General features: G+C 37.2%; 2 protein-coding genes across 2 annotated transcripts; one reads left to right on the forward strand and one right to left on the reverse strand.

The window, feature by feature from the left end:
- The first annotated feature begins 1,694 nt into the window (after positions 1-1,694).
- Positions 1,695-5,897, forward strand: LOC139978469 (small EDRK-rich factor 2-like). Its single transcript, XM_071988723.1, has 3 exons — positions 1,695-1,893; positions 3,395-3,512; positions 4,033-5,897. Exons 1-3 carry the CDS (start codon positions 1,887-1,889, stop codon positions 4,109-4,111), a joined length of 204 nt encoding a protein of 67 aa, XP_071844824.1. The 5' UTR covers positions 1,695-1,886; the 3' UTR covers positions 4,112-5,897.
- Positions 5,898-8,316: 2,419 nt separating this feature from the next.
- On the reverse strand, positions 8,317-16,783 carry LOC139978467 (survival of motor neuron protein-like). The gene is made up of 7 exons (XM_071988722.1): positions 16,704-16,783; positions 15,205-15,282; positions 14,320-14,445; positions 13,240-13,440; positions 11,819-12,055; positions 10,396-10,515; positions 8,317-9,749 (listed from the first exon to the last, which is right to left on the reverse strand). Exons 1-7 carry the CDS (start codon positions 16,740-16,742, stop codon positions 9,702-9,704), a joined length of 849 nt encoding a protein of 282 aa, XP_071844823.1. The 5' UTR covers positions 16,743-16,783; the 3' UTR covers positions 8,317-9,701.
- Between the last annotated feature and the right edge of the window lie 4,712 nt (positions 16,784-21,495).

The raw sequence follows: 21,495 nt of genomic DNA on the forward strand, positions 1-21,495 counted from the left end.
GCGAAGTCCCAAAGGCGTGGGTCCAGGGCCCGCCTTAGGGCCCTGGAAGCTCTGGGGTTCTGGAAGCTCTCTGGTGCAATCTAAGCCGTATATGTAACATTTCGTGGTGATTTTATCGGCTGAGATTTTGGGGAAAATCTGCGTTCATAGACACATTTTTGGTCCGCCTTGTCTGTCATACTGGGAACATGAAAAAATGTGTTGCAAAGCTAGAATACATAAAGAGATTGAAAGGACAATAAGACCAAATGACCAATGTCCAATTAACATAAACATGTATATTTCCACCCGTGGCAAAATATCAGCAAAACGGTGGAAAATATGCCAAATTCGATTTACTGTCTGATACGGAAACATACAAATCCACACATAAATCTTAGGCATCGGCGATTTTGCCGATAGCTGAGGAAAGCATCAGCCAAAGGGGTTCAAAATATGCAAAATTTGTGTCATTTGGCCAGTTATCGACCAATGTCATGTGGCAACCCTGACCGAGGGCGAATTCATTGAAATTAGAGGCGCTATTTCACTATAATATGTACCAGCGTAGCCTATCAAGTTCCAGTGTGTACCTCAGGCTCTTGAGTCAGTCGTGCGGAAAGAAGGATACGAGATTTGCAGTTGCAGGGGCATATGATTTATGACGAACGTATTCACGCACAGAAAAATATGTCCATTGTCTCGTTTATAGTTTCTTTTCCAACGAAAACGTGCCGTTTCAAAAAAAAAAGAAAAAAAAGGGTACCCCTCTTATAAGTTCGGTACATCAGTGCAGCAGGGCCCCTTTTGGTCGGGGCACCTGGGTTTGTCCCGTCCGAGCCCATAGGCGTTACGCCGCTGCGATACACACAGATCATCCATATTACCCTATTTGCTAAAATGTCATTCAATTTTAGTCTTATATCAGCTACAGCTGCATCCATATGTCACGTCCTGGCCTGAAAAGCTATTTAACAGACTGAAATTATTGGAGGGCATCACCTTGCATGCACCAAACTGGCCCTACCCACGTACGCTCACACATGCACACCCACCCATACCATGCTTGGAACCGGTATGTGCGACGTGTGTACATCCTTGCCATCCCCCCCCCCCCCCCCTTTTCATTGCAACCAACCTCACACGAAAATTGTTATGAGCACAAATGCAGACGTAATTATAGAACTAAGTTATTGTCCATCTGCCTCAGAATGAACCCGTACTTGAAAATTTTTCTGGAATAGGAATCCCAGCCCCCCCCCACCTACCCCCACATCCCTGGCCCGATCTGGGAGACGGCCTCAACGACCCAGTGCCACCGGCCTTCCTCTTTAAAATCCTGGCCCTATACACACATCCAGAACAGTGCAAAGTAATCGGTGCACCTTACTCCTCGCTCAGTGAAACTTAATTACGTAATAGTACACCTCCCCCCCCCCCCCCAGAAAGGATAGAAGTTCCAATCTTTAACAAAGGATATTGCAATAAAATATGAACACATTAGGGTTGTAAAGGATGAAGACGTGATACAGCGGAGTGTCCGCGGACGTTCCCGAAACATGTAGTACTTTGAGATATTTCTCCCTGTGCTTTTTTTACTCGTTTATTCTAGGGTGTTGTTATGGATATACACAATTCCCAATTCATTTTTGTTTTCGTTTTACGTATGCTGCCCTCAGTTAATAAAAGGAGCTCTGTCAGCAACCAGAGCCATATTCACAGAGACTCTGTACTGTCAGCAACAATAGGTGAGATCATCAATGGGATTCTTGCTAACCACAGTACACTGTACAGTGTGACAACGGCCTGAGTTATTCCTGTTTTCACTGTTGAAATCATAAAACTAGAGAGGTTCTGAGACCGTCTGGGAACTTTGTTTCACAGAGTTACTGTTTGAATCATAGAAAATGACACGTAGGTTAAAGAGAACAAATAATTTTCCTAAGTATAACAAGTTAGAATTTGCCCAGCGAGTATAGGGCTACTGGCTTAGGCTAGGCCTAGCGTTAGGCATGAGTCCCTACAAAGTAACATAAACCCTAAATCCTAAATGAATGCATTAAGCACCATTACGACGGTCTAATGTGGGTACTAATTTAGAATCCGTACCATTCCTAACCCTATTCCCTACTTCCTAACCCTAATTCCTAACCCTATTCCCTACTTCCTAACCCAGCTTCCTAACCCTATCCCCTACTTCCTAACCCTAATTCCTAGCCCCTAGTAAGCTTTCCCATTCATATGGTACAGATTCTAAAGTTAGGCCCTAATGTGAACTTAGTAATCATGACAACATACATTTGCCAAAATTGTATTTAGCCCAATTTCAAAAATCACATAAATGCAATTTTACATTTAGGCTAGGAGGCCAACCCAAATGAAATACAAAAAAATTATTTTAGTTTTACTACCAGAATAGAGGTTCTTGTTCAAAACATTACTCAAATGCATGCATGAAAAGATGGCTTGACACTTCTGTTTCATACCTGAACATAATGCCTATGCTGGGATACATATATATTTTAGGCAATGCCTAGCACCTTAATGTAAAAAAAATTGCAGACCAGCATTTCAGGTTGTTCACAAATAACTTTCCATAGAACTAGTAGTAGAAGAACAGTTGTTTGAAGAACACCGTAATCAAGTACCCTTGAGTCCCTGGCTTTTGAATCCATGACTGTTATGACAGTATTCTATTTTCGAGGAAAAATTTTAACAACATGGTTTTTCAATATTACATTTGTCTGATAAATTTGCCTTTGAACAAGAACAGTGACTCTGTTAAGTGTTAGAAAGCAACCACCCTGTTGGAGTGTAGCATAAGGTATTGTAATTAACACTGAAAATATTTAGTAGCAAACACGAATGTCATTTGTGGTGTGAATACATACCAATATATGTAACCATAGTGACTTTGAAATTGACATTTGGCAACATATGATCAAGAATTAACAGAGAAATAATAGCTTGTTTTGGCTTTTTTGGCTTTAATTAGTACCGTACCTATTACCTAAATTACTAGAAAGAAAGCTTTTGGTACAAAACCTATTGTGCACTTTTGAATACTGTACATAGGTGTTGTAACAATTTCAGTAAGTACTTTGCTATAATTGTATGATCTACCAAATAAAACATTCTTCTCAGAAACTTTAAATTTTGCAAACAAACAACTAATTTCTAAAATTTCTATGTAAATGTCAAAATTGTCTATAAGATGTCACATATTTAAGCTTCACTCTTCTATTTTCTACATGATACCATAGTTTGTCCATATTGCTCTATATCTTGATTTCAATGTACGTAGTTCGTTGAGGAAGAATATAAGGGAATAACATAAAAATAGAGTTAAATTTGGTAACTGATGACTCATGGTACTGACAGGATTGTGTTTATTGCTCTGATCCTCATATTTAAGGCGGAAATCAAAGGGAATTGGCCCGGCAAAAGAACCAGAAGAAACTAGAGAAGCAGAAATCATCCAGTAAGGACAAGGGCGAAAACAGGGGAAAGAAACTGGATGACAGGAGACACAGGTACTAAACCATCTCCCTCTCCTTACAAGTTTGCCTGGCCTGTTATTGGCTTCCAAACATATCCAAATTTGGGGTTTCTAATTCACACAAAGTGACTATATTTATTCAAAGCAAATCTTGTAATTTCACCACTGAATATCAATAATTCAGTGCAAATGCAGCTGATATTGTTAAGAACGAGTCTTTTGAAGATGATTTGATTGGCTGAAGACTGCCTAAAATATGATTGTGAACCATTCTGGCATCTAGGATGGCTGTGTGCTTTCATTTCTTCAAAGTCATTGTTTCTGGATCAGGTAAAGGGGAAAATAAATTCCTTTTGAAAGCCAAACTGTAAGAGGGGGCAGGGATGGTGATTAAATTATTTAGAAGTTCTAAGAGTTGACAGATCTGAGAAGCAACTTTTGTTTTTAGCCAAAGCTTTCAGTAATTAATGTTTAAAGGTGAGAGAATGTTTAGACATGTACATGTATGTCATTTGACTTAACCTACCTGTTGGCTTTTCCTTCTCATATTCTAGAGACGCTGAAGTAATGAGACTCAAACAACAAAAGGCCAACGAAAAGAAGAATGAACCATCAGCCGGGGCCAGCAAGTAAAGATTGTTTGGTCCTGGGGCTTGTATTTTTTATTTGAGAAAGATCGTAAACTTAATATTTCCTGTCCTCCCAAAAGTGCCTGGCTCATAACTTTCATGGCAGCTTCCAAAAGTGAAACATGTAGCTGTCAGTGCATATAGGTACTCGAGGGGCCCTACTGCGGTTTGCGGCTTACTTACAAAAGAATCTTCCATACATTTTGAAGTGGGCCTCGGCTGGTGATCTACAACTGTGAATATATTTATTTTGTGATTTTTGCGTTCTCCGGGCATCGCCTCCTACCAGGGTTGAAGAATTGGTCCGCCTGGAGTTTGGGAGTCTGGATGGAGGGGATAAAACAAAACTACTGTTAGAAACCTGGCTTTATATCATCTCAATTTTGAAGTAGCTCTCTATTGCTTGCCTGCATCTATCTGGGGTTCCAAATAATGCTATCTGAGCTGGGTGAAAATGACCAGTACCACTGGCAGTGGATTACTGGCACACAGACTCAGCAGAAAGGTGAAATACTGTAACAATGGCTGGGTTGTGAGCTTCCTTTCCTTCTCTCAGTCTCACTTTAAATTTACTTTCTGTAGTTGACATTATGTTACTGATTCAGTCAGGCAGGCGTCATGTTACATGCCAAGAAGTCAATAGTGCATGTGGGGAAGCCAAAAAGCTATTCTTATTGTACTCTACCCACAAATACAAGTTTCAGCATATTTCATGTTTTACAATTTGATGAACACAGCAAGCATGCAGCCTCTTTATCTCAAGCTCTAGATTGGGACAGCTACGGTACAACATTTTTTAACGTCATTATGTGTTTACCAGACATGGGATAGTTCAGGTTAATATTATATACCTTGCTGGGAATCATGGCATATTTGATAATGAGTTGAAGAATTACACATAAACCATTTTCCAGTACCATCATTCAAGTTTAATATCTAGTAAGTTGAGTTGGTTTGATACAAGTTTATATATCTTGTTTTGTTTGTTAAATGTTTGTTTACATTGTAGAGATGTTTACAAAGATGTCTGGAATTTCTGAGTGATTATTCTGTTTCATTTTTACTCAGGAAGTCAGGGTGAACTCATGAATTGTGTATTTAATTAGCATATTGTCTGGCTAAATGGTACATTGAATCAATGGTCACAGGTGTACAGTATATATACAGTATATTAATGGAAATGCAGAAATCACAATACTGCAACAATGACACTGAACTGGATGGAAAAGATTAAAATTTGAAAAAATAAATAATTATAAAGGTACATGACTTATAGACTGGGGGAAAAAAACCACAAAATATGCCAAAGCTGGAATATGAATTCCGTTATAAAAATGACCAAATCGATATCTAGCTCGACAGTCTAAGTTATCATTTATTTGGCACTCAATGGATGGTAACTAATCAAGCAATCATTACCAAATATCATTTTTGCCAGATTTTGGTCAAGTGGCATAGATGAAACGAGGAAAAATTTCTTAATGTAAATATCACTTTCCTGTCCATCTTTATTAAGGACTGCATAATACAGAGCGGTAAAGTTTTTCATGATTGTTTTACACTTTTCTTCGATTATGAAATGATTTTAAAGGACGTATATCCCTGATCCACCATTTGCTGCACCAATGCAGGGAGGACTACAGTTGTAAGGTTACTCAGAAAGTGTGAAAAGAACAGTTTTACCTGTAAAATGTATTTTTGTGTAAGTAAAGTTGGTACATGTTGTTAAGCTCATTATTTGGATTCTGCCACAGTAGTACAGGGGAAAAATAGATGATTCATAAATCATACTTAATATTTGTCTTGTTCTTGTTTTTATTATCGACTAGAAGGCACAAATAATGACTCAATTATTGCAATGAGAAACATTGCAGTCTGTTTGGTGACCAATCATTTACTGTTGAATGAGGATTGTTAAGCCAAAGAACTAACGATTTATTTAGAAGATCTATTGTAAGCACATGATTACAGAAAACTTTGTTGAAAGAAGATAAGTGTTGTTGAAATGCATCTTGGGATAAAATTATGTTCTTTGGACTACCTAACCCTAGATGGTATTCTGAGGTTGTATGATGACAACACAACAGGTGAGATAAATGATTATTCCTAGAACATTTGTGTACTGTTTGAGAAATTACTGTAAATATAAATCATATGAAATGTACTCTAATATGTCAAATGTATCTGAAGGCATATCAAAGCAGTTTTGATTCCTTGCCAGAGGCAAAAGGAATCTATGCGATGGTGCAGGCATGTGTGTGTGATGCCTTGGCTATTAAACATAACTCGTAAACTATGGTGGGTGAACTTCATATTTGGTATGTGGATGCACTTTATAAGAGTTAACTCTTAAGAGTTAACTTAAGTCAACTCTTATTGATCCTTCCGAGTTCATATGTCATTTGAGGTCAAAGTCTGAAACCTTTTAAAGGCATTGAAGACTCGCCCCAAACCGCGTGCTGCCCTGTGAAAAAAGTTAACTTTCCGTTGCTTGCAAGTGAAGTTTTCTTCTTGTCGCTACAAATGCAGACAATAATGAAACGTGATACCTTGTTATCCTGGGTATTGACCATACACTAGTGTCTAATTACAGACGGTAGCAAGCTGTGTGTGTATTTCCTGGGATCGATGGTGGTGTCTAACACTTCTGTTACACCTCATTCGAAACTAGGTCAGATTAGCAGCATTAGACGTTTCTTTGTGCTCCAGTCTTTACTTGCTTTAAATGCGATAACTTAAAAACTGTATAGTGGATGAACTTCATATTCAATATGTGGATGCACATTTGAGTAGAAGAAACTTGATGTTTTCTGTGGTCAACAGAGGTCAGTCTTAAACCTTGTAAGGTCTCAAACTCAAACAATTTCATTTGATGAATGGCTTTTCTGTGTCTGTCACAGGATTTGACCTTTGCTCTTTTAAGTGGCTGAGATTGTTTTCCACATTTCCACTAATGACTGTTATCTGTCATCAATGTTCAGAAGGGTAGTACCTTTGCAGTGGTCAAGTTATATGTAACTTTTCTGATGTTTTGGTACTTGACATTAGGACACATTTTCATCCTATCAATAAGGTGATTCTCTAAGGCAAGGAATCACTAAGTCTGCTGGCTTGCTAGTTATTTATTCCATCTGTACCATCACAAGTTTGCTAGAAAAACAAAAGTAAAAAAAGAAAGCCACATAGACCTCAGGAAATTGTTGCAGATACTTATTCAAGTGCAAACTTGTTAATATTTAAACAGACGGACACTTGCAGCTTGGTCCAAGGTGAGTGATTTTATTTATTTCTCCAACTACATAAACCCATTCACATACAGAGTACCATGAACATGACACACTAAAGAAAGGGTTAACAAAGAATTCACAACAAATAATTAAGGTGGAAAGGCAGCCACATGGGATTGGACTTGCAAAAGGACACAAAATGAACATTACTTAAAGGAACTTTCACATTTGTACAATACCAAATGCTGTATTGGAGCTGTTGCAGTAGCAATCAGGGAGGGGGTTTCCCCAATGGGGAAGGCTGTCAAGGTAAATGTTGCAGAATTAGAAGAAACAGGTTTAAAGTATTATGCAAGCTTGCTCCATCAAATATCTGCTTCTAATAATGCTCCTATATAACACAAAGATGATAATACGTCTATTTAACATTCTCCAAGATAACAAACAGCTGCTAATTATGCCACCATACACAATATGGTCAGATTTATGACCCCGGTTAGGTACAGAACTTTCAGTACTTAAGAGTTATATTCATACAAGTTGCTTATCATCAATGATTTATCATCAATGACTGAGGAATGTCATCTGAATATCAGTCATTTTTTAATAGAGTTCCATAAGGAAGTCAGTATATGCTAAAAGCTCAGTCAACTGAAAAACTAATTCTCTAACAGCCGAGGTGTTATGCTGTTTCAGATGGGTGTAACTGAAGGTGATTTTCACAAAAATATCTCGTGTATATATGCAATTCCCTTGTATGCCACGTACTTGAATCAGAAAAGGACTTGTAAAGTGTTATTAAAAAATTTATACTGTAATAAAATTGGAAAGAAAAGAAAGAATGTTTTGGTGGATCCTACAGAAAGTTGAAAACCCAACCAGACACACAGTTATACTGACCTCACAATTGTCTATGAAAACTGCTAATTGCCACAAACTAGGGAAGAAATTACTAGTTTTTTTTTGTTTGTTTCCCCACCACTCCCCTCCGCTTCCCACCAATGATAGGACAAGCATAATAAAGTACACATATCAAAGGTGGTCTGACAAGTAGGTATCATTCTGACCATAGAGGTGTTAGAGAAACAATGAAGTATTGTGCCTTTGAAGATATTATCTGTGGCTGCCTATATTCTTGCTATTGTTTTGACCCATTGGTACATTACAATATAATTGGATTAGAGCAAATTAGGGACTCTCTCAGCATCTGTTAGAGTTAAATGCTTTACACCCCATTTATTGCCAGCGGTCATAACTTTGTTAATAATTTTGAAGCTGATGCCACATTTGAAAAAATAAAAACTTTGACATGTATTGTATTCCTAAATCATTTCTTCTGTTGATTTCTTGGTGGAATAAATTAAGTGAGTAAATTTCGAAAACATTTTTGGCTTTAACAGTCTAGTATGGTATCACTAGTTTTGTGACAAAATTTTATGCCAAAATGTAGCCTTGCACTAGCTTTCCTTTCTTTCTGGATGAAGTTTGTGATATTGTCCAGGTCCTGAAGGGGAAGGACAAGAGGATATAATGAGGAAATTGAAAGGGATCAGGAAGTGGGAAAAAAATCAAAGATTTACTAAAAGGAAAAGTATTCAGCAATATCAAATGTGAAGTTTTGGCAAAGAGATGTATTTCTGTCTAGGAATCAAGATTGGGGACAGGGGTACATCAGTACAAAAAACTTCTGCAGCCAGTAATGAAAGTGAGTAGAGCTGTCCAGTTTATCGAAACACAGACAGTGAGGAAGTTATCTCACCATATTAACCTTAGATCATCTCAAGGAAGAAAAGAATTTGAAACACTTTACGGTATCTCCCATTCCCGTTGGTGCTATTGTCTGGTTCAGTGAATTGAATACCAGCCTATGTTATCTCAAACATTTATTGAGAGACAGATGTCAGATGGTTTTATCTCTTAACACAGAGAGATATACTATAATGACTACAATAACACACATCAATTTGAGTCAATGCTTTTATGTCTTTCTTTCGCAGAACTTTTTACATAGGCCGATACATTGATGTCTGTATATACATACTACTGTCTTCCAATCAGTAACCAGAGCAGGTCCATAGTCACTGGGGCATTCCAGTTCTACGAATGAACACTCTCGATAGCATGTGCAGTTTAAAACATCCATTATTCACGAGCTTAAACATTCAGTGTATAGATGAAGAATCGATATCCTTCCCTCGCTGTACTACGAAGATGAAAAAATTCGGCCAAGGCATCTGATGTCAGCCTCAAGTGTGCCTTTTTGTCTCTCTTTGGCAAGTGATTGTATTAAGAGGCACTTGAACCATGGTTACTAGGCAACCTTGCTTCACGATAGTCTTTCTATGTTTTCTCCTCACTCCAATGATGCTATCTGTCTGTTTTGACACCACGTTTTCTCTGAGCACCCTTCAATCCCTTTGAATGAAAGAGAAAAAGAACACTTCTGTAAATTAAACATAACTATCTTCATATTAATTAACTCAAGTTGATTAATAACAACTGACACACACGTTTCTTTGACTAAATTAACCAAACAATTGATACATTAAGCATCATTCAACTTTAAAACCATTAAAAGTCTCTTGCCAAACAAGTGGAAACTTCCTGATTCATTGTATTAAAACTGACAAAATTTATAAAATTTCTCCAAATATGTGAGTCGCTGTTTTATTATTAATGTCAATAACGCAAGTTAATTACATTCCAAGGGCATAAAAAAGGAAAACAAAAGCAACTGTTGATGAAGTCCATATGTCAGAGAATATTGTGCAATGCCCTCATTCCAAACACAGTGAATTAACTGCAGTATTTTCAATCTCAACATCAGATCAAGGAGGAAAAACAAGCTTCACATCAGAGGCGCTGTATTACCTAATTAATTAAATCGGAGACGTTATCGTACCTTTTTCGACTCACTTGGGTCATTTCATTTTGGGGAGGAATAAATTCAACACAGGAAGAAGGGTTATAGAGAAAGGGAGGGAGAGAGAAAAGAGGAAGGGAACAGAACAGGGGAGGGTACTCCATCAGCAGAGTAAGCCATCTGACAAAACCATCTCACCTGAAAATATCCAGTGTGATAGCCACTCATGTACCAAGCCATTAACATTGCATACAAGGCATCTTGGTCATTATCTGTGGGAGGCGGTGGAGGGGGATGGGGTATACCCCATTGTCCTCTCTGTAAATGACAAAGAACAAAGTGGAAAATATCAAAACAGGACTATATAAATCACTCCATTAGAACATCCTAAGATAAAAGGTTCTTTTCTGAAATATACTGGAAAGGTGTGAATCCACAGCCTTGGCTTTTGTCTTGTTATTAAAAACTGAAGCTAGATATGGCACAAATGTTCCATCGATTCTGACCAGGTCATTCAATATTTTGACATGACCGAAAAGTTCTAAACCAGTCAGAGGAACTAGACAAAATAAGTACAAATGGATCTGGGTCTAAAAAATTGTCAAGTCTGGGTTAAGTCATGAAATGTGGTTTTCAGTCCAACCAGAAATGCATTAGTAAATGAAGTACATGTAAATGGTTTTTGTTAGGAATATAAAACCTCAACCTTCCCTTCTTCAGATAAAATACTTGTAAGGACTCATAGTCCATAGATTGTTCTCTGTTTCAATGACAACAAATAGACCACTGTTTTTCACTAACTAGAATAAAAGCGATGTTTTACCTCAATTGACTTTTGCAAAACCATGAAAGAGGCAAAGACCAGGGTTGGGAATTTTTTTTTTTTTTGAAATATAAAAGATTGAAAAATTATTTTTTTATTTTTTTTATTTAATTCATTTTTTTTAAGTCTCATGCTATGGTTGTAATGAATACATGAGTATGTGAAAGTTATTTTTTTTTCTTCTTGGTAAACACATGACAAACAGTAGAAAATTACAGAACTACCTTTGACTGTTAAACACAACAATAGTTTTGACCTACTAATTATCTTGAAGGAACAGCATTTTGACCTACTTACAGTAGTAGTCCTACAAGATCACTTGCTTCCAGAGCAATATAACAATGCACTGTACAAGCAAATGCTTGTAACTTTTAGCAAAGATGCTTGATATGCATTTCACTACCAAAGTTACATAAACATATATTCCACAAATTAACCATCAGCTGTATTTGAGAAACTAGGTCGTCAGACATTTTATTTCCCATTTTCATTTCTGATGATACTGACCTTCTTCTTATTAATCTGACAGCAAAAACCCGGCTAGTTACTGCCAATATACTTACTGAAACCATTTCATTGTTAAAGAAATGCTTATGCCACAGGTTTTTTGTTATCTTTTTTACAATTTTGTTTTACAAAAAGAAAAATTACTTTCTTCATATAAATCACTGACACTTTAAACAGAATCAAGTGATTTAAGTCAAGATTAAAATATGTGCGATTAAAATCAGCCAACTCTGAAAAAGAGTGGATTTGTATGAACGCAGTGACTGGAAGATTTCAAATGATTCACATTACCCTATGGAAAGGCCCACGAGGTGGAGGAGGGCCAAACGGACCATGGTCGAATGGACTTGCTTGAGGAGGGAATGATGTATTGTTCCATTGCTGAGGATGGGGAAACTGCCACGGTGGTCCTGCCGGGGGATGGAGCCGTCTCTGTTGGGGTGGGGGCGGGTAACCACTCGTTCCTATGTAATGTGGACTTTGGCTTGTATTAGAGAAGGTATCCATTTCCAATGATTCATTTCCATTCTGAAAAATAGTGAAAGAAAGATATTTTTGGGCTGACCTCTTGAAACTAATCTATAGTTTGTAACTTGTTGTTTGACCAATATGAATCCAAGCCTTTCTTTACAGAACCACAATACACACACACATGCATGTTTGTATTACATTCAGACCGAGGACCCCATTGTATTTCCATTGTTCAAATCCACGTACTCTAACCTTAACAATAACCCATACAATAGAATTCTTCCGAGGACGTGGTGATTCTTTAGAAATCACAACCGAGGACCTGGAATTCTTTTGTTCAAGTCCTCGGTCAGAATACAAAACAAACGCACACCCGCACACACTGAGGAATGAATTAAAGGATTGCCTCATGGTGCAGGTAAACAAGAAAGTGCTGATGAACGTTTTCTGTATCAGACAGGTGAAAATACATCCTGATGACAGGCTTTTTTCCACAGATATATCTAGATCTAAATATGTAGATCTGATACATAGATCTAGATATAAAGATCTAGATATATAGATATAGATCTGTTCCATAGATATATATGGATATCTAGATTAAGATATATAGATCTGAGGCACTCTGTCAATAGTTCTCCTATTAATTAAGTTGATCTATTCAAATAAAGAAACACATTTTCACAAAAGATCTTCATTCTCATAGAGACATGTGTCGATACTGAATAACGACCATTGCAAGTAAAGATTCCAAACATTTGTTTCTCATCTGTCACATACAGTACTTAGCAATAGCAGAACGAAAGTCCCTTGCCGAATTAAAAGAATATGTGATCCACGTTGTATGCTGATCTGAGGAAGCTTCATTGACATGCAGCATGGACATCATCATCTCTGGACGATATCGTGGGTTTTTACCTTTCATTTTGATGAACAACTCAAAATTATTCAAACAACAGATTTATTTCCCAACTTGTCTAACAACCAGAAAGCCTGTAGGCTTTGTAATTCCTTGTCATATAATGTGCTCAAAATTCCACGATAATATCTGATGTATGTACAGCAAGTGAGTTAAACTGGTCCAAAGACTAAGTGAGAACCAGAAAAGAATTTTACTTCCAAATGTTTCAATATCCAGATATCCACAGTCCTCCAGCAAGCACAAAGGATAGAATATTGAAAATGTGGAAACATTTATAGTCTGTGACATTGGTCACATCACCAAAAGAAGACAATCGTACCTCTGAGAAGTAATTGTCCTCTTCCTGCGATATGACCTCCTGAGTGCCCATCAGTTCATCAAGGTTCTTCTCCTCCTCATTTCCGTACCCTATGTACGTAACCCAGCAAGTCCCCAGCTTGTAGTTGACAGACTTGATGATGGCTTCATAGACGAGGTGGTCGTCAGAGAACACTGCGCTACATCTATCACCGACTTTCCACTATATATTGTTACAAGTTGAAGACGAGAGGAATATTAACCAGTGGCTTCCAGTCTACTACACTGAAAGAGTACTCATGTGGCAGCTTTATTTCCCACCTAGAGGTCTTTAACCAAAGCATGTTCGGGGGATAATTTATGACAGTATGTAACTGTAAATTGCTCTTACAATATGGGCAGATTGCTATATACAAATTATGCAAAGATGTATTGCAGTTTTGGACACAGTTTTGGTATTTTGTTAGAGACTTCAAAACTGCTACGTAAAGTTTGAATGTTCACTAAATCATTCCCTGAATGTTGTATCGCAGCCATTAAGTCATTCATGTGTCCACTCAGCAGTTGTCCATTCAGTGTCAGTATGTACAGTTGTATGACAACCATTAAGTCTTCCATGTGTCCCACTCAGCAGTTGTCCATTCAGTGTCAGCATGTACAGTGGTATGACAACCATTAAGTCTTCTATGTGTCCAACTAAGCAATTGTCCATTCAGTGTCAGTATGTACAGTTGTATGACAACCATTAACTCTTGTCCATTAAGCAGTAGTCCATTCAGTGGAAGTATTTACAGTTGTATCACAACCATTAAGTCTTCCATGTGTCCCACTAAGCAGGTGTCCATTCAATGTCAGACTTTACAGTGGATTTTATTCTTAACTTGCTATAATATTAACTGTTTCTTTATCGTACGTTTACCTATTCCTGTTTGTGTTTTCAGTTCTTTTAATATCCTTTCCCGTATAATACATGGTGAACTGCTGCTGTTGTACAAAAATATTACATCAAAATGCCTCCAGTCATCCTACTCATCCCAGCTTTAACAAAGGCATGGTAAACGTAAGTGAAGGCTCAAACTTTCCAGGACATGGAAAACCTTACCCTTTTTCGCTGAGAAGATTTCCTCTTCTTTCTCTTGTTTTTTCCTTTTTTGGCTGCTTTTCGTTGAGTTGGTTCGGAAACGTTCCCCTCCAGTTCCTCTTCAGGTTGTTCTCCATTTATTTCAGACTGAGTAAAAATTGAAAAGTTCTTCAATGCCTTCAGTATTTAAGGCAAGATTCAACAAATATTAAACTTTCACCACAAAGAGATGTGAGCTCGCCAAACCATTCTTATTTCCCATAACAAAGTTTTCCACAGACCGTTGATGGATAGGACTGATGGAGGCCTTGGCCACCTCTCTATATTGAGAAATTGATGGTACTGAATCTTAAAGATGTGTGAACAGTTTAATGTCTGTCTGTGGTAGATGGAAATGAAGATATGACCAGTATGGAGTAACATTAATTAGACACTTTATTATTATTATGGTAATTATTGATCAATCAATTCCAGCACAGAGAGTTTGAAATCTGCTACTGTACAGTACCTCATTGTAAGAGTACAACTATGCTAGGAGTAAATGGTGTACTGTACTTAGCAGGAGTGAGATTATAAATACAACATGTTTGACAGTTATAACCAGTATTAAATCTGCAGTTCAATAGATTATCAATAAATAATGATTGGCATTCTCTGGAGAGGATTTCCTCATAACACAAATGATAGTCGGGTACACCGTTGGTTGATCGGGACGTCCCATTCAATGCTTTGGAACTGGCAAACTACTGTAGGATTGAAACCGCACAACCCCAGAACGGAGTGGAGTGTACACACTCTCATTAAAATCACATGTAACCAATGTAAGTCTCTCCAGGATATAATATGATCTGAAGATAAACACATCACCAACACATCCCCAACACATCCTCAAAATGAACTACTAACCTTCACTGAGTTGATTGCTTTATCATAAGCTTTAATCAATGCTGTATCGTCCCAGATGTCTGATTCATTTCCATTAGTCTGGTCAATTAAGGAAGGAAGAGAAAGGAAATATACAACAGACATAACTTTGCATAAACACTACTCCATTTATATACTGATGTAGAGAATGATTTATCCAGAATTACATGATAAAATCACAACAAAGTTGCTATACAAACTTGTGTAAAGACTTATAGCAGTTTTCTACACAGGAACTATAGTATTCAATGAGAGAAAGATTCACACCCTTTGAATATGCTACAAAAGTTTGGATACTAAATAATCCACTGTGATGGGCTCAATGTGATCTGATACTAATATAACTGTACCTGAGTGCTGATGTTTGGTACAGTACAGTAGCCAATATCTGGTGGTGGTGGCTACAAGGAAAACTATATTTAGGATTCATCTAACAATTTGTTGGAAATTATGGAATTTTATCATTGATATCATATGACATCATATTTTGCATTAATTCAGGGGCATTTTGTAAACATTGGTGACTTACAGTCAGACATTAAGTCAAATTAATTCTTTTAATTGGAGCAAGATAAAAGCTCAAGATAAAAAACCTGAATATGTGTTTCATGCAGACATACCTTACAGAAAGGAGATTTTGTTTTTCAAGGACTTTTTTTGACTTGCTAAATTCAAATGGGTACCCTATATTGTTGTTTATAAATGACAGTCCTTAGTATCTGAGTCTGAATCCTTTGACAAAACAAAGTTCAAGTCCACATTTAAGCCTGTGGTATCCGTGTCCAAGTCTCAAGTTCATACACTACAGCAGCGGTACAAATTCGACAGCATCCTCGTAATATGAAATTTTGTGTTTTGGTAAAAAATATCAGTGAATTAGTAAGAAATAATCATATCCTTACCACTATTCAAATAAAAAAATAATGAAAATTCCTGAAATCAAGTTCTAATCAAAGAAAACAACAGATGCCTTCAGTGTTTACCATTAGCATAGGATGGGTTAAACTTAAATTTTAGAGTTCTACTTTTAGAGTGATGAAAATATGAGTAGTTAAAAAGAGCTGCCATGGAAATCATTACGAAATGTTCAATGTCATATGCCATTAGAATGTTAGCAAATGTGCCAAGGCTAGATTAATATTGCGTTGTGATCACTTTTGTTTTTCGATTCGTCGAACTGGTATCGATTCTGAAGCAGGCATGCATATCTTTGGTAGCACGCCTGCACGAGATTTAAGTTGGGCCTAAGTTTGTTTGCCATTAAATGTTAGGATAGCGGCATACTGTACTGTAACCGACAGAGTTGAGGCACTCCAGCCTAACACCGTAGTACAAATCTTAGGCGTAACTGAAATGAGAACGAGCAACCTTCGAAAATTATACCACCTACGAAACAGTAAAGAACCTAATTTAATGAATCACGTAGGTAATAAAATTATATATCAGATTCGCTTTTAGCATGTTCTATGACATTTTCTTACTTGTCCTTGCAAGAACACAGCTGCACCGTGCGCTGACATTTTGGTTTATAACAGCGGCGCTATTCTGAAATTGATTTGGAAGTAGAGGTTTCAACTGCATGGACAGTCTGCGGAGTATGAAATCGGAGTAAATAGGGAGAGTATCCTTCCAGTCACTCTCCAGTTTCCTCCTCCCGTTCCCCTTCCCCTCAAATTACCAGAGATTATAACTTACACAAAGAATAGCCTCAATGAAACACTGCATCGGGTACACAATAATGTAATTCCGTGATATCAAAGTAAACACCAACACTAAGCACGTTTCATTTCGTTTATGTCACTTTTCATAATACAATTCCAATTCTTATCGACATATAGTTGGGTAAGAAACTATGGAGAATCTGAAAAAAAAGCAAAGCTTGTACAAAACAGATCAACCAAAAAAAGTAAAAATAGAGCAGAGGAAGAAACAGAGAAAGGGGAGGGAAAGGGGAAGAAGAAAAGAATACAAATCACATATACAGGGTAAACATAACCTTAAACGAAGATAAGAGTGCATGCTTGAACCAAAACTAAATCTCAAGTAAGAAAGTTTGGACGCTAGGGCTATTAGGCGGTAAATTATATAATGAAATATAAAAGTACGTCACTCACCTCAAACACTATAGTCCTTTTTGCGCTAAATCGCCGTCTCGTACGAACCCTACAGACAGGCTCCAATGAAAAATCCAAACACAAATCCTCGAAATCCTAAACCATAAAAACAATATAATTCGCCCGGAAGCGGGGGCAACACATATCCGATTTTATATGGAATTAAAATATGAAAAACAGTAAAGGTTTTCCGTTCAGGTGTAAATTCGTCGTAAAATATGTAATCGTTGTCGAGTCGTTGAATATCGTAATCCAAGTCGTAGTCGTAGTCGTAAGCAGTGGCGTCGCCAAGGGGGGGGGCAGGGTGGCACGTGCCCCCCTGGAAAACCTAGTGCCCCCCGAGTGCCCCCCCCCCCATCTGAGATTTGGGTTGGTAAAAAAATATATATATATTTTGTTATATTGAACTCCCATCATCTGAGTTTCATAAGGACAAAGAAGCACAGTAATTCGTATTTTCTTCAAATGGGCTGCGAAAAAATGAAAAAGTTTATCCTTGACCGTCGGGTATCGAAGTCGTAACCCGTGCCATCTTAATAGATAATGGGAGAAAACGAGAAGGACAAGAAAGGAGTCGGGGGTCATGCACACATTAATTCAACAAATGTAGGTTCTATTGATAGGGTTAGGCATAATATCGACAGCATGTGGTTCATATCCTCTGCAAAATTCTGCGCGTTGTTAAAATCATTACCTCAAAAATAGCAATTTCTGGAGATATCTTCAGATCGAATTTAGCATCAAATGTGGCACCATTTTGCATCTAGCCCATCCTCCGTATGCGAAAATTTTCCAAAGGGGAGGGGGCACTCCCTCACCTTAGACTCCTCCCCCAGGACGGCGATTCGTATCCACCTAAGTGCCCCCATCAAATGCTGGTTCCCCCTGTGCCCCCCCCCCCCAGACTGAAAAGTCTGGTGACGCCACTGGTCGTGAGTAGCTATATATTCTTTCGTTGTGTGAAAGATTTCGCTTATCGTTCGTCAGAATAAAACCATCCATTGTTTTATCGAAACCAATGTCTCTTGACCTAGTATTAGTCATGACATTGATGAAGTTATTATTGAGCGTAATTAATCTTCTGAAAATGAGAGCGCACTTCCGATTTAATAAAAGTGAAGTCCTCTACAAAAGCATCAGAAATTCTGACAGATTTTCTTCTCATTTCAGTACGGGAATACTCAGTATGGAGGGATGATGATTCTCTAGTAAAATGACTTTGAAAGTGATAATTTTCATTAAAGAACGTTTCAAAGATAAAGGGAAGAAACCACGAAAATATCAAACGACAAAAGCCTGCAGCTGTAAAGAATATATAGGCTATTATCAAAGATAGTCAAAATTTGTAATTCATTAAACATAAATGTTGTTTCAGTCCAGCCTAGAACAGGCTATATGTCGTATTAACTTTCTTTTGCAACAAAATAGTCTCTTCAGGTGTGTGAAATGAGTATTACCCCAAAAGATATTTCAATAAGAGCCTGAGATGAGGGTAAACTAGCGTGAAATACAATGACTTCAAGACCTGCTGTAGAACCTGCAACTTAAGTTTAAAGACAAATACCAATGAATTATGGAAGCTTTGCAGCAGACACTATCAACATGGGCGTTTTACTGAGTGCTGGTTAGGCAAGAATCCAAGGAATTGTACAGTAGAAGTTTCACGTAGAAGTTTTAGTTATATATTGTCGAGAGTAAGATTTAACTTAAATTTGAATGAGTATAGGTATAAAGGATGGAAAGTAACAAACCTGGCTTTTCCAATATTAAGAGAGAGTTTATTGGCCCGAAACCAACTATAGATATGAGACATAAATCTTTGTTAAGCATCGGATTCAGAAGCAACGAGGTCACTATTATTGAATGAGATACTTGTGTCATCAGCAAAGAGACGAAACTTCAATCAGCTAGAGCAAGCCGGGAGATCGAATCAGAAACGGGAGAGGACCCAGTATGGAACCTTGTGCAGGTATACACCGTATGAGATACCAAGATCCGTTGAGGAGTATGGCCATCTACGATAACACACTGCTTATCATAAGCAACTTAGTAGCCATTCACACCTCTTATACCATACTGGTACAGTTCCAACAATAAATAATAACATGCTCGACTGTATCAAAAGCTATTGATAAATCTACAAAATGCCTTAACTCTTTGTAATTAAAGACAGTTTAATAATAATCGATTACGTCTATAGACCAGCCATGTATCTGGAACGAGTTTTCCGAAACCCAAATTGGTCATTACAAAGAAACGTGATTTCCAAAAATGATATAGTTCTAGAATTAACAAGCTTTTCGAGAACATTTGACAGGCCTTGCAAACAGATATAGGTCTATAATTAGACAAATTGCATCCAGAAATCTCCAACTTTGAAAATTGGAGTGACTCCAGCAATGTTTGCTGAGTCGGGAAATACACCAGTGCTAAAAGATGTTTTAAATATATGAGTAAGTGTTTCAGCAATGACATGGGAGGTGGATTCAGAATATGGGCGGATATTATCATCAACACCAACAGCAGAGTTATACTTCCAAGATCATCAATGACATTGATAACTTCTGAGGGATTAGTATAGCAAGAGGAATATGGAACTTTTGTTTCAAAAACTTAGAAAATCAGTTGAATTGATATTGCGGTCACGTATCTCCTCAGCCAAAGAAGGGCCAACGCTTATTAAAAAAAAATGTTAATGGCAATTCCATCACCACCTGTCGTGCGCCCCTTATCCATAACTTTTGTAATCTGTTGACTACTCGATTTACCTTTGGTCAATTCATTAATTAATTTCCAGGTTGTTGTCTGGCTGGTTTTGCTGTTTTCTAATAAACGTATATAGTTCCTTAGCTCTTCTGATAATAACCGTAAGTTGGTTTTTACAACTATAGTATACCTCTGTCTAATTTTCATAAGTTGGATTTTTTAAACTTATTCTTATCTCGAGTTGACTTGAGTATCCCTCGAGTTAGCCAGGGAGAAGACTTTTGATGGTTTTCACTTTTAATTACTCTGTGTGTCCGTAATAAGAAATTGCCTTTTATAGATTGTTGTAAATGTATCTCTAAAATGATCATTAGCTTTGTTCGCATCACTGATAGAATTAAGAAAATTCCAGTCTAACGACCGTAACTCTAAGACTTTATTCGATACATATGCAGCTGTAAATTTTCTCTTGTAGAAGATCGAATCTTCGTTCTTGGAAATATCGGATTCATAATCATTTGTTGTAACATAGACAGGCGGGTACGTCATCACTAAATCAGAAATTACAAAATGCACGGGTTCGAGGAACCGCTAAATCATTTATAAAAAAATATTATCAATCATATAGTTGTAAAATATTCGGTAATACGTGTAGGCTTAGTAATTAACGGGAAAATGGAATGATGAATAGAAATGTCGAGGTAAATTTGTGGTCGCGTTATCTTCTCCGTACTTCAGTAAGTTAATATTAAAGGCTCCAATTGCAAACCAAATTTTATTTGAAGAATTTTTAATGTCTGTAAGTGATGACAAGTCGTCAATGAAGAAAAGTCCTGAGAGTAGTATAGGTGGGCGATATAAGTAACACCAATAATCGAATTTTTCTTTCTAGAAGTGGTCTCAATAAACATGAAATAAATCTGGGTAGATGATCTTATCGTATCATCTCTTACAATGCAGTTAATATGATATTGATTAAATTTTTATTTGGAATTGTTATCATTCGTATAAGTATGTGTTTGGTTGTAACCAAGTCTCCGTTTTTGCTAATATAGCCTATATCAAGTTTACACTACATGAGAGGATAACTAGTGAATATAATCCGGAATGTCCTAAGTGGTACCAACATACATATGAAACGGAGGTTAATGGATAACCAAATGCACCAATATATTTATATATATTGAATATAGCCCGTTGCACTACACATATGCTACATTGCAAATGTTTATGGTACCGCGGGCTAGACTGATTACAGATTCACTTACCAAAAAAGTAATGCTCAGAAAATTTTCATTTTTTTTTTCTTCTAGGCCTCATGCACATAAGAACAATGGGACCCATATGTAACCCATTAAAAGTACATAAACATTTTGACGTCACAGCAGCTTGCCTTGGAAAACAAAAGAAGGAAAGAGGACAAAGAAATACAAACCTGGAACCCTTGACACTT

The sequence above is a fragment of the Apostichopus japonicus genome, chromosome 13 (genome assembly GCF_037975245.1).
Source record: "Apostichopus japonicus isolate 1M-3 chromosome 13, ASM3797524v1, whole genome shotgun sequence".
Lineage (NCBI taxonomy): Eukaryota > Metazoa > Echinodermata > Holothuroidea > Aspidochirotida > Stichopodidae > Apostichopus > Apostichopus japonicus.

Excerpts from the sequence above, each read along its gene's own strand:
- LOC139978467 (XM_071988722.1), bottom strand. The coding sequence starts at position 16,742 with ATGTCAGCGCACGGTGCAGCTGTGTTCTTGCAAGGACAA. Across the intron at positions 12,056-13,239 it reads AGGACAATTACTTCTCAGAG|AATGGAAATGAATCATTGGA; the intron begins GTACGATTGTCT and ends ACTATTTTTCAG. Across the intron at positions 10,516-11,818 it reads CTCGTGGGCCTTTCCATAGG|AGAGGACAATGGGGTATACC; the intron begins GTAATGTGAATC and ends TGTCATTTACAG.
- LOC139978469 (XM_071988723.1), top strand. Across the intron at positions 3,513-4,032 it reads CTGGATGACAGGAGACACAG|AGACGCTGAAGTAATGAGAC; the intron begins GTACTAAACCAT and ends CTCATATTCTAG.